This window comes from Manacus candei, unplaced genomic scaffold, assembly GCF_025592945.1.
Source record: "Manacus candei isolate 608988 ecotype Guabito, Panama unplaced genomic scaffold, ASM2559294v1 h1tg000009l, whole genome shotgun sequence".
NCBI lineage: Eukaryota > Metazoa > Chordata > Aves > Passeriformes > Pipridae > Manacus > Manacus candei.
Window position 1 is genome coordinate 1,715,059 of NW_026138057.1, and position 13,097 is coordinate 1,728,155.

At 39.7% G+C, this 13,097-nt stretch overlaps 1 protein-coding gene across 5 annotated transcripts in view; it reads left to right on the forward strand.

Annotated features, from left to right (window-relative positions):
* Positions 1-203: 203 nt before the first annotated feature.
* LUZP2 (leucine zipper protein 2) overlaps positions 204-13,097 on the forward strand; it is a 130,015-nt gene continuing 117,121 nt past the window's right edge. The window contains exons 1-2 of one of the 5 annotated variants that reach the window (XM_051777227.1): positions 8,485-8,569; positions 12,451-12,550. In XM_051777227.1, coding sequence (XP_051633187.1) covers positions 12,498-12,550 — 53 coding nt within the window. In that variant the 5' untranslated portion in view covers positions 8,485-8,569; positions 12,451-12,497. Of the gene's footprint in view, positions 427-8,484; positions 8,570-12,450; positions 12,551-13,097 lie in introns of those variants that run through there. The other 4 variants (XM_051777224.1, XM_051777222.1, XM_051777228.1 and 1 more) reach the window with 4 other exon arrangements.

The window sequence follows — 13,097 nt, forward strand, 5'->3', positions numbered from 1 at the left end:
AATCCCTGCCCGGCCGCCCCCGCGGGGCGCGTCCCGGCGCATCCCGGCGCATCCCGGCGCATCCCGGCGCATCCCGGCACATCCCGGCGCATCCCGGCACATCCCGGCACATCCCGGCGCATCCCGCGGGCCGCGCTGGAGCCGCCGCCCGCCGCCGGCTCTGCTCTGCCTCCTGAGCCCGTTCCCGGCGCTCAAAGCCCGCTCGGCGCTCCCGCCTGGCGCTGGGTTTGCGCTGGCGGAGGCAGGACCCTCCCGCAGCGGGCGGGGCGGCTCCCCCGGCGAGGAGAAGTGCGGGAGGAGGAGACGGGGACAGAGCCGGAGCGAGGACCAGTGCGAGGAGCGGAGCAAACGGGGGAGCGCCAGTATGAAATTCATCCCTGCCTGTTATTTGCTGCCTCTCTTTGCTGCGCTGGTCTTCGGCACTAGGTGAGTACCGACAGCTATTTTCCTTAAGGTGCTGCTTCTTTGTTTGCTTTTCTTTTTCAGATTTAGTGCTTCGAAGAGAAATAGCACGGCTTTCTGCTTTTACTGGGGTATTAAGTTTAGAGCAGAGATCATCTGATTCTCATCTGTCCCATTCCCCCTCCCGATCCTCTGAAAGATACTGAGTGTTCTCTTGGTGGTTTTAGGCTTTTTTTGTTTGTTTGTTTAATGTCAAGAAAGGGATGCTCCCGTGTAACTTGACCCACCGCTTGTGGGATGTAACAAGACAGTGACAAATATAAGCTTTATATATAGAACAGTAAAACCAGCTAGACTCTCTTTCGTTGGAAAGAAAGGCAGACAGCTGAAACTGAGAACATGCTAACGTTTTCCCTTACAGAGGGCAAAAAAATTAGAAACACTTGAACAATCTTGTCTCAGTTTAGGATTCTCTATCTGAACATAGACCTCGGAGGTCTTGTTTGTTGTTTTTTTTTTTTTTGCTGTGAAATGCAGGTGAGGTGTTGCAGTGTTATCTCAATGCCAGTAAACGTGTAAAAAGTTACTGCAATCTAGAAGAATTCCTTTCTTTGCAAGTGTAACAAATACGAGAAAATGCGAACAAAATCTATTTCAGCTTAAAAATAACACCTGCTCTGGCCATGCAGGGTTCTGATAAGATAGTGTGTTCTGCTCAGCTGCTGAGAGATAATATATTGTCCATCTTGTAGGTACAACATGTTCAGCAAAGAAAAGATAAAGCTGAGGCACTCTATCCCATTGTCTTGATGTGCACAGATGGGAAGTTAATGTTGGGTGCAGAGCAGATCTATTTTGACACTGCTCTCAGTTCAGACTTCTCAACTTCCAGCTCCCTATAAGTAAATCAAGCTCAAATTTTGACTGTGGTATTGTTCTGCAGTGTAGGAATAATAACACAGTAATAAGTCCATAATAAACAGTAGTAAGTCCAATGTGTATTTCTCAGAGGATATATGCATGTATATTTTTCAGGGAAATGCATTTTTTTTCCCCTTGTTCTTGGTCTCTTCATGTAAATTCGGCATCAAAGCAGCTGCACATTTTAAGGCTTAATTGTTCACTGAGATATAAAAGAAAAAAAAGGGAAAAAATGTGTGCCTGCTACATACTAGTAAGGGACAGCAGGAGCTCGTTGCTCTGTATACACAGCAAATAACAACTGAAAATCTCTGAGTGGAAAAAAAGTCTGAATGCAGGGAGAAATCCTGGAATCAAAGAGTTGGAAGGGACCCACAAGGATCATTGAAGTCCAGCTCCTGGCCCTGCACAGGACAGACCCAGGAATCCCACCACGTGCCTGACAGCCTTGTCCAAACACTTCTGGAGCTCTGTCAGGATTGGTGCTGTGACCACTTCCCAGGGGAGCCTGTTCCAGTGCCCAAACACCCTCTGGGTGAAGAACCTCTTCCTGAGATCCAACCTCAGGTCAGGAAATTGTTTCAATTATTCAGTTACTTCCCTCCTTTAGAGTGGGTTGTTACTGGCACAGGAGGAGTACTTTTTTTGGTAAAAATCCCTTCTGATTAGGGATTCTTCAGTGCTGGTCCATATGAACCACGCTGATGTGCTTCGGAAATAAAACTCAGAGGGAAATTGTAATATACTGTGCTTCAGTTCTTCTGATTTAATGAGATGTCTGAGGGAGCTTTCACCAGCAATCAAGTGTGAATTAATTCAGATTAATAATTTTATTATGCTCGTTAAAGAGTGATGCATCCTTGGAAGAAAAGTTAAGATGGAGAGGAAGCACCAAACCAGCTTTTGCAGATGTAGGTTTGTATCTTGTATGAGCTACTGGAGATTAGGCTGCACTGAAATGAGCTGTGGAAAACTTAAAAAAACTGCTTGAACATTCATGGGAATCAAGGTATCTAGTGTAGAGCCCTGAAAGTGGGTCCTTAACTTCATGACCAAATATTAGTGGTTTGAAAAATAAAATGTAGCTCATTCTGTAAAAAAAAGAAAAAAAATTCGAGTCCCTCCTCACCTTTCAAAAAATAGTTGGAAAGAATATCAAGAAGTTTAAGTTGGCATGTGAATACTAATTATGAAAATTATGATTCTGAGGAGTGGAAACACTTTGATAAGAGTACAGTTTTGCAGCCCTTGACGATTTATGTTCTTATGTAATTGAGGGATGAAAATGATCAGTGTGAGAGAAATTCCAGTTAGAATTGCACCCAAGTGGAATATGTGTTGCAAAGTGAAGTTTTGGGTGCCAGATTGGTTATCCTGTTAAAAAGGAGACTGAAACTCTACTGTACGGTTGGAGACTTACAAAAGTCCTGGATTACTGTCTTCAGCTTGGTTTGTAACTGGCTGTGTAGAACATAGAGTAATTTTTCAACAGCACATGCTTTAAGTTTAAAAAGTGATACAGTGCTATCGATGTGCCATCTACTGGATTATTATCTCCTCCAGCAGAAGGCAGCTCTGTCTGTGGCAGTTAGTACTTGTAAATGGGTGACTAATGCACTGGTTGGACCTAACAGAGTAGATTTGCAGGACTAGTTGTGTTTGCAAAAAGCAGAGTCCGGCGTCCTGCTGTGTGAAATTGCTTAGCTAAGACAAAGCGTCAGCCTTGCAAGGTGGAAAGTTTTCCATAGTTAAGTATTTATTTTTATAACAGTTTCTGCTCTGTTTCCTACGCTGGTGCTGAAATCAGTGAGCAGGGGACTTGCTGCAGAGGTGGACAACTGATGTTTTTTGTCCCTTGTTGTGGGGCGATGCCTTTTTCTTTGCATTATGTCTTGGTGATGGTTTTGGAAGATCTCCTGTGGTGGTGCACGTCCTCAGGCCTAATTGCAAACAAATATGAACTGATGAGTTCAACTACGTTAACACAGCCTGTCATCTTTTCTTGTTTGACAGTATTGTTAAAGAGAGGAAAATACACAGCTGTCACCGTTTTTCATAACTGTGTGTAGCTTCTGAGCTTGGTATAAAATTATATGCATGAATCAATGCCTATAAAATTACAGAAAGTTCATGGTTTTGAAATAAACCATCTTTTCTGCATTACCTAAGCTGGTTTTTGGTGTGGCTTTGAGACACAATGATAACTCTAACTCGTATTTCCAATTGGTTGTAGTGCAAAAGAGGTACTAAGATTGAGTTGTATTTGTCTGTCCAGTTAACTACGTATGTTTTGATGGAATAAGTAAAAATTACTGCCCTGAAATCAGTCTCTCAAAATGTAAAGGGGAACATTTTTGAAGGTGAATTTAGCTTCATAAAACTATTCTGAAGTTTGTGGTTTCCTGTGCACTTTTATATTTCCTTTGACATTTTGGTGTTGGCAGATCTAATGTGATAGTTGTATATATGTTAATTTTTTTCAAACTGTGCTGGAGACAGTACAGGTTTTTCGTACAGCATCAGAAATGAGTCTCAGTGAATGAGTTTAGGGAGTGGACACAGTGTGCAACAGGCTCAGGGTGTGATTCTGTGGCCAATTGTGAACTTTTGTGGTCCCTGACACCTGAACAATCTGTCTGGAAAGATATTTGTAGAAGGGAATGCTTACATGAAGTCAGGCATTGGGATCAGAAACTAAGATTGGTGGTCCACATTATTTTGTCTAATGAGGCTTCCCTACTTCTAGCTAAAATGAAAGTTTTCTGAGTGTTACTTGAAAGTTACTACTGAAAGGTTGTATGCCAAAATTTTTGTCTAAGTGACAAAAATATGACTCAGAAGAAGCTTGATGTGAACAAACTTTTCCTTTTTTCCTTTCTTTTTTTTTTGTGACAGTGCATTGCTTTCTGGCCACATGTGAAATAGGACAAAGACACAAGACACTGAATAATTTGATTGAAGTAGAATGCTTAATAGCAGAGAACAGGACCATAAACCCAACAAGATGCACTTTAATAACAATAATAATATTTCCATTACAGCAACTCATTAAATGCATGTACAAACAACAGGGCTGTAAAAGGCAGAACTTTTTTTAATGGTAGAGAAGTAGCTGCTGGTCTTTTTTCCACTGTCAGTCTTAGTACCCTGATGTTACAAAGCAATCTCTAATTCCCAGGCTTCAGAAGAATGCTTCCTCTGTGGTTTGTAGCCAGGACAAAACTACTGTGCTCATTTCAAGTTGCTTAATGAAGGTATGGGTGTTACCTTCAGCAGATATCTGGTGTATGTCTGTTGTTGGAAGTGATAGAAGTAAAATGGATCTGCTTATCAAGCTTGAGAACCTGACATAAATGATTGTTTTGGTTTGTTTTTTTCCCCCCAGATATATTTTCAAGGTCGACTATTTCCTCTGCATTTGTTGCCTTAAGTAATTAGTTTTTAAGGGAAGTGAAAATAATATTTTTCCCTCCTTTCAGATAAAGGTGTGTAAAGAAATCAGTCTGAGACCTGAGAAAAGATAAAGAGGAACATATTTGACATTACTGTACTGGGGTGGAGGAGGAGAAAGTCGAAAATCCTTGTTTCTAGTTTTCAAGATCATTTTGAGCTATAATCAGGTGTTGAAAGTGACTGTCTTTCATTCACACTGATACGAGAGTAGCTGGAATTCTGCCCCTTCCTGGATTTTGAAGTGGAAGCACAGGGCTCAGGCTGGGTGCTGATGCTCTGGGCTGTAACCAGGCCATGGTTACAGTGGCCCTGGCAGGTAGCCAGGAGCTATTCTGGCTCCTGAGAGCTCAGGCCAAGGTCCAGCAGTGTCCCTCTTTTTCCCCAGGGCTGAGGATGAACTCTGCAGAGTGCTAGCAGGCTGCTTCTTCAGCAGAAAACACCATGCCTTTTTTGCTGTAGGTTCTTAATTTTATTCTTTCAGGAGGGTAATAACTCTACCATTTGTCTCCTGCTTAGAATTCAGGCTTTTTGCTGTCTGAGTTTTCTGGGCTGTGAAAGCTTTCTGATTTCTGTCAATGTGCCTGATGATGATACTTGTTTTGTTAATGGCTTCTAAGGACTTATATTTGAGGTACAGAAGTAGTATTTAGATACAGTTTTTGGTGTGCTATAGCTGAAGAATTATGTGCTGTTGTTGTGGACTGTGTTTAAGCATAATGGGTGCTTAAAACGGTGGTGCAACTCCCATTTTTTTCAAGGAATGTGTTTGGCTTAATGGTTTTATTTTGATGACTTATAAGCAAGTGCCTAATGCAGCAAACTAGAAGCTACTTGGTGAAAGAAGGGTTTGCTTCTGAGAGGAAAGTTTTGATATATTTAAAAAGAAAGAACGAAGACCTAGCAACCTCCACCCCATAAACAAAAAACAAAACCCCCAAACACACAAAACCCCCATCAGATAAGCCAGTCAACCAATCAAACAACCCAAAAACCCCACCCCCCCAGATGTGTGTGCAGGAGGAGCTACTTCTGCTTCACCTCCCGAATAAAGTAACCACAATTTTTTATTTTTTTTTTACTCTATATGTCTTGGTGGGGGGGAAGACTTTCATTTTTAATTTTTAAAAAGTTTCAAATTTTATGGAATTTTCTGCTATTTTAGGACTAACATTTGGTTATGAATGATGCCCTTGGAAGTGTGATACTTGCTATGTTATTTTATTAGCTGGGTTAATACATTTAAAGGTGCTCCCTATATCTAAAATCACCACCTTAAATTAAAAATCCAGAAAAAAAGTAATTTTTGCCAGAAAAACTAAAAAATTTTTTTTTATGATACTATATCAGAAGTTTCTGACTTCTGGAAAGTGAAAGGAAGAAAAAGGAAAAAAAAAACAAGAAGGAAGTGAGGGAAAGAAAGGATGCCATAAAAACTTTTGTAACCTTCACTAAAGACTTATTTTAGATTTGATCTAATCTAGTTAATATATTCCTGAAGTTCCAGGTGATCTCAGATAAATCTTGAGGATCTCTAGATTTCAGTCTAAATGTAATAGAACAGTTGGAATTCTGCTTGTTATTCTATGTATAATGCATTTCTGCTCAGGAGACTTACTTTTGACATTTTAATGTATTCTTTGTGTTTAGAAAAATTAGAATGCTGACACTTTCCTGTTTCTTTCTCATTTATTAATTTATAGTTAGGACAGGATATAAGGATATCTTAACCTAAAACTGTAATCCCTTTTTCTGTGAGATTGTGTGTTCAGTATTATTTTCTATATTTAACAGAAAACTGTTCACAGATAGTAATCCTTATGATGTACCACTCTGCAGACAAAGAAATCTCATTTATGCCACTTGTCAAAAGCAGTGTTTCTTCCCATTGTCTAGTTTTTCACAACTGATGTGCCATCTGCCTTGTAAAGAGTCAGAACTGTAAATATTCTCTGCGTGGAAGTCAAGTAATATGTTTGTCAGAAAGCATAAAGATTATTTTTACACCTTCCTTCAGTCCTAATATTGTGCAAGGTGTATTGTTATATTTCCTATTTCAAACACGTTGGAGGGCAAGTCCTTTTAGAAATGCTGAAGAATAAATATGACACTGCATGAAATAGCAGTTTTTGTGTTATATTATAGGGTTTTTTCTCCCTTTCCTTCTTGTGCTATTACTTGCTCATTTACCCCTTACCTCACATTATTCCTGTGTTTATCATTGTTTACTTTTACTGTGTTTTGTCTTTGCAATGTTTTCTGTAGTGTTCCCTCTTAAATTTCTGCTGTATTTGTTGATACAAACAATACTTCAGTCAACCATTAGAGAAATCAATATGGGAATCTTACATGCTGTGGGCAGAATTTCTCAATATCTTGCTTGTCAATACTGATTAATAGCTTCTATGGAAAGAAATAGAGAAGTGTCACAAAATTCTGGTGTGTTTTGTCTCCACATGCTGTCTTAGGATGATAAGACTTGTTTGCTGCCAGCTAGTGTATGTTACCAAAAGTGTTATTTTCTCCACCCATTTACATATTCTTATTGCTGTTATTTATGAATTATCCTATTTGATTGATTTATAGTCACAGTTTCCTTGTAGGAAATAGGTGGGTTTACTTTCCATTTGCCCATCGCGAAAGTGGAAGCTGGTTGAAAAACACATTTACTGACTGTCGGACAAATCGCAGCCCTTAGAAAACGGAGGGAGCATTTGCTGAGTCACATCTAATTGCAAACTAACACCTTTCCCTTTTAGTTGCAAGTGGGGCTGGAGCAGAACATCTTTGTGACATCTCCACATGAAAGACTTCCAGGCCACCACAGTTCTACCCAGAGGGATGTGCCATCACTGGCTTTGCTGCTCTGCCCTTGCTTAGAGAGCATCCAAACACCTTCTGTGCAAGAACAGGTCGACTGGGGTTGATAGTGGGGCCCAGTCTCTGTAATTTCACCCTGGTGAAATGACACTTTAACTTACTTTCAGTAGTTTTTATGGCTGTTTATTAAACTTGTTCTGGTAGTGGGAGGGGAGACAGATTACCTGGTGCTGTAAGTGGTAAACAAAATAGCCTGTCGAATTCTCAATACTTGACACAGTTTTTCAGGTGACTGTGTGGTTTTGTTGATATGAATGAGTAAACAGGAGTAGGAGCTTGAACTTTGTACCTCAGAATGGCTTTGTGAACCGACAGTAACAATAAGCCCAGCAATACCCTGTGCCCACCTTATGAATGCCATCCTCTTCATGTCTGAATGACTTTGCAGCCATAGGTTTGTTCCAGGCTTGCCTGTGGCACTAAAGAAGGGGGGGAAACGAGATTTTACTGAAATGTGGAAAAGAAAACAAACAAAAAAAACAGTGTGGGAAAGCTGAGCTGAAAAGACTGAAAAGCAGCCGTGCTGTGCTCTGGGTATCATTAGATGGTTGAGGAAGTTTCCTCCTCCTGAGGCAAAATAATGAAATGTGTGCAAAGAGACACTCCCTTGAAAACAGAGAAATAAAATCAATTTTATTACTGCTTCATTTAGTGGGGTTTTTTTGTTAAGAAATATTTTTCGGGGGGGGGGGGGGGGTTGAAGCTCAGTGAGGGTGTAAATCAAACAACTGTGTTTAGTAGCTGGACCTTTGAGCTGCTTTGCTGAAACCGATCGGTTGATAATTAATTCCTGTTTTCGGTGCCAAAAAGCCCAGAATAGCCATTGTATTCTTACTACTTATCAGTGACTGGCACAGTCCATCAGCCCTGCTGTGGAGAATACAGAGGCTCCTGGCATGTGCACTTCTGCAAACAGGTACTGCTGAGTTTTTTGTTGGTTTTGATTTGTTTTCTTCCTCCTTCTGTGAGGGGAACCAACCGTTTGCCAAGGGACCAGATATTTTAGAGAGGCTTAATACCTGTAATCTGCAGTGGATTTTGTTTTAAGCGAGCTGAACAAGTCAAATCTGACACTTTTTGAATTTCAAAAGGGAACAGCCTGTTGACTGCACTAACCTTTTGAAAATCCGAGTGGAAACGAGAGCTATAGCCTTTGAAATGCAAACTGTTATTTAGGTGCTGATGTGTATGAGGGGGGTACAAAACAGTCGTGATGGTTGGGAAGACATCCTGATCTCTTTTACAAAGTCTAGGCTCGCAGCTTTCTTTGTTTTATTCTCGGCTGAGGAATAAGGTTATTTGGCTTAATGCAGATGGTAAGGCTTGGGAAATTAATCTGTAACCATGGTGCCTCAATGATAATGGGGTGAGGGGGGGTCAGAACCCACCACAGCATTGCTGCTCCCCTCCTGTTTCCTTCATTAATCATCTTTAACGTGGCAACCAGTGCAGCCTGGCTGTTTAATTTGGTGAAAAATCAGTCTCAAATACTGTTTTCTGTGAAATCTCTACATTCATATATGAATGATGTGTGAAAAAAATACTGTCCTGAAGTGCACAGATAGTGAATAGAGACTAATCTGCAGTTGCTTTTTTTATTTACTTGTAAAACAACTGTCTGCTCTTCAGTGTACACAGGTGTGCTGTATTTGGCTTAGGAAAGCTTATGAAAGCAGACATTTAATATATTTTATTTCTTTAACTCACACCTCTGTTCCTGTTTCAAATATCCTAGTTCTTTCCCTAATTTCTACTCAGCTGGAGCTCTTTTGGCTCAAGGGCAGATTGCTATCTGTTCTTGGGCACAGAAAGAATTAAAATGCCGTGAAAGCTAAATAGTAAGATCTGTTTTAAAGAAATAATAATCAGTTTCTTCAGATGGACTCAGAAAAAAAACTTGCATTTCCATCTGCTTTAATGTCACAGTGCGTGGTATTGCTTGTTTCATATGTACCTAAACTGACAAAAGTTAAATAGCTTCTGAAATAGCTAGGAAGAAATGCAGGACATGTATACCAGAACTAAAGGTTTAAGGAGAATGTTTCCTCTGTATAGACAAATTGCCCATCAATGGCTCATAAAATGTAGTTGCAAAGGCTGAAGCCATTCCCATCAAATAGGTGATCTGCAGAAGTTGATACTGCAGTCAGGTTTATGGATTTTGGTGTTCACCTGCATCATATGTTCCTTTGTTGCTTAATCTTGGTTGTGTCACACGTTAAAATGGTACTTTTATATGTAATGGAAAACTGTTCCAAATAATGTTCAGCCATTACAGGAACATGAAGTTTTTGCCGCCCTTGCTTACATCTGACAATACCTTGGAAAAATCAGTATGGAATAATTTAATCTGCCTTAAATCTTTCCGTGTTCTAGAGAATAAAATGATCCTTAAGGTAGCTTGTGCCACTGCTGTAGAAGAATATTCAATATCAGTAGCAGACTCATTCTTGTGAATATTTGCAAGGACCCACCTGGAGAAATGAGTAGATGTATTTTCAGAAATTCAGTTGCTGACTAGGCTGGAAACAAACATCCATATCCAAGCAATTCCCTCAACCACCCGATTTTCAAGGAAGTTACTGGGAAGTTTCACTTCACAAAGTCAGAACTGAGAAGTTGCCAGAGCCATTCTCAGACCTGAGATAAGGATGAGATAAGATATCAGAGGGGTGATGATGGGAAAACAGGCTAATTTCGATATCTGTTGGAAGGAGGTAGATAAAAAGGGATGTTATGCGCTGAATGAATAAGTTGAAATATTGATGTTATTCTAGAGATACTCTATTTATCTGTATTTTACCAGGGGCTGGCTGCATCTGGATGCTGCTCTTTCTAAACAAAGATAAAACCCAAAAATGCTGTATGTGTAGTGAGTGAGAAAATATTGGAGGGAAGGAGATTGATTAGGCTCTCCTTGTTACTGCTCAGGACTTAGAAATTATAGTATTGGTGTAGCTTTAATTCTTTCAAACAAAGGCTTAGTTTTAAAAATATGGCTTCAAAGTCTCCTGATAAGAAAGCAGTAAAAAGCTAGCACTTTCACTTCAGTTTTAGGGCAATAGAACAGATTCCTCTTGTGCTACAGACACTTTAAACCTCATGGGTTATGTACACCTAGTGCTAACTTAAGGGTAAATCTTCCAGATAACACTGTTTTATAGTGTGTCTCTGTGTGTGTCTAAATCTTAGTGCTCATTACTTACCAAGCACTAATGAGGATGGAGAGGGCTCTTACCTGATTCTTGTTAATGTAATGAAGAGGAACGGCTGTGGGAAAGTCTCCTTATCTGGAGTAGGTGCCAAAACATCACTGGGAGATGCTCATAAAAAGAAATAGAAAATTGCAAGATAGTATCCAATTCCATTGGTGTTTTTGGTGTTTTTTTTTTTTTTGAATGTAAAAAGATCTCTTTTTGCTCAAGGGAAAATACATAAATATGGACAGTGTATGTGCCTGTGTGTGAAAGGTTTCTAGTTGTAGACACATAATTAAATATGAAAATTTGATTTTTGGCTATCTTTTCTCAGTGGCTTGAATATATATGTGTATATGTATGTATACACATACATCTGCTTCTACAGTATGAAATATTTCAAAACAGCTGAATTTTTTTTTCGACAGCTGAGGCATCACATTTGGTTACACTTCTTGCAGATAAAAATACCAAATTATTTCTACAGATAACACTGGTGGGTTTTCTTTTAATATCCTAGTACTTCCTTTAAATGCAAGAAATCACATTGGAGATAAGCATTGTTTCTGGAAAATACATTAACCTGGAATTATTCTGCCAGCTTCCATTTCTGGTTGGACAGTTGTGCACTTCAGTGTACAAAAAGATATAAATTTTGTGTAGATTCCTTGTGTTTCAACAGAATATTACATTTATGTTGCTGATGGCTGCCATTATGGCACTGCTGAGAGAGAAACTTGAGCAATTGTTGTCCTGTTAAAAGCTCACTCAGCACTGATTACCTCGGTGTGTGTTTCCTGGTGGCCTGGCTGTCAGTGTAACCTCCTCTGACACATCCTGAGGTTGTTCCAAATAACTCCCCTGGGGATGGGAAACAGTGAGTGCTTTTGCAAAGTCCGTCTTCTTAACTGGCTTTGAAGTTTTTTCAAAGTTTACATTGCAGGTAACCTTCCAAATCTGCCTTAGAGGAAGATCTCAGCCTTTTCAGACCTCAAAAGCTTTTATGTTTCACCTTAACATGAGGAAGAGCTTCTTTACTGTGCAGGTGACTGCACAATGGAATAGATTGCTCAGAGAGGTCGTGGAGCCTCCCTCACTGGAGATATTGAAGAAATCTCTGGATATGATCCTGGCCAATGTGCTCTAGGATGACCCTGCTTGAGCTGGGAGCTTGGTTGGGATGACCCACTGTGGTCCTTTCCAGCATTACCTGCTCAGTGATAATGTGAAAGAGCAGTGTTCACTCTTTTACCATCATTTTGTTGCTTGCAGCACAGTTTTCACTGGGCATAATTTGGAATAGGTGATGTGGTCTGTGTTGGACTTGAGATATTTTTATTTGTGTGGAGGAGAAAGGTGGGAAGATTTCTTTTCCTGTTTGCTTTACTTTATTTTCTTCTTCCAAAAGAATTAATATATAAAAGTTGATTTAGGGGGAAAAAGGGATGAAATCTTCCCATCATGAAAACTGGCTATGGGTGTTTTGGGCATTTGATTTGGGTTTTCTGCTTGGCACTAGTCATCATTCTTAATATAAGAGTTTTTGTCACTTGTGTTATAGAAGTAATCTTGTACTTTTGATGTGTTTGGTATCCTGAAGGATATTGTTCTTCAGCAATTTTATGGTTTTGGGTTTGGACAAAGAGTATGGGAGTTAACTGCCCCAACCTCCTGGCATCCAAACATGGAAGGGCATTCAGGTATGCAAAACTTTCTGACTTCTCTTCCTTTTATATTTCTTTGAGAGCAATCTTATCGTGGGAAATAAAAGACATTCTTCCCTCAAGTTTATGGGTTTTCTTTTTATTTTCTGAATGACATTTATGAAAAGTTTGCCCTTAATGGGTACTGGTTGGGTGTTATAGTAGTTTTGTACTAGTGTCCCAGGTACATCCTTAACAACTCTTTTGTTTATTACTTGAATATTTGAAGCCTTTACTTTAAAAGTTGTTTTCCTTTTTTTTTTAAATGTTTTCTGCAGAGAGTGGTTCATAGGATGTTGCTATCCCTCTGCATAACATGAGCAGTGAAAACACAGCACTCATCAGATTAGTACTGATCAGCTTGATAATGTGCTTTCTAATGTGCAAAAGCGAAGAATGCAGTCGTGGCAAGGACCATTTCTCTTAGAATTCAATAGGCAAGTCAAAAAAAATCGGATGTATCTGTAAGTAATTGGGCAGTTGCATGTCAACAGGAAGAGCTGCACATCGTGGTTGAAGGATGTCTCTGTTACAAATTGAATCT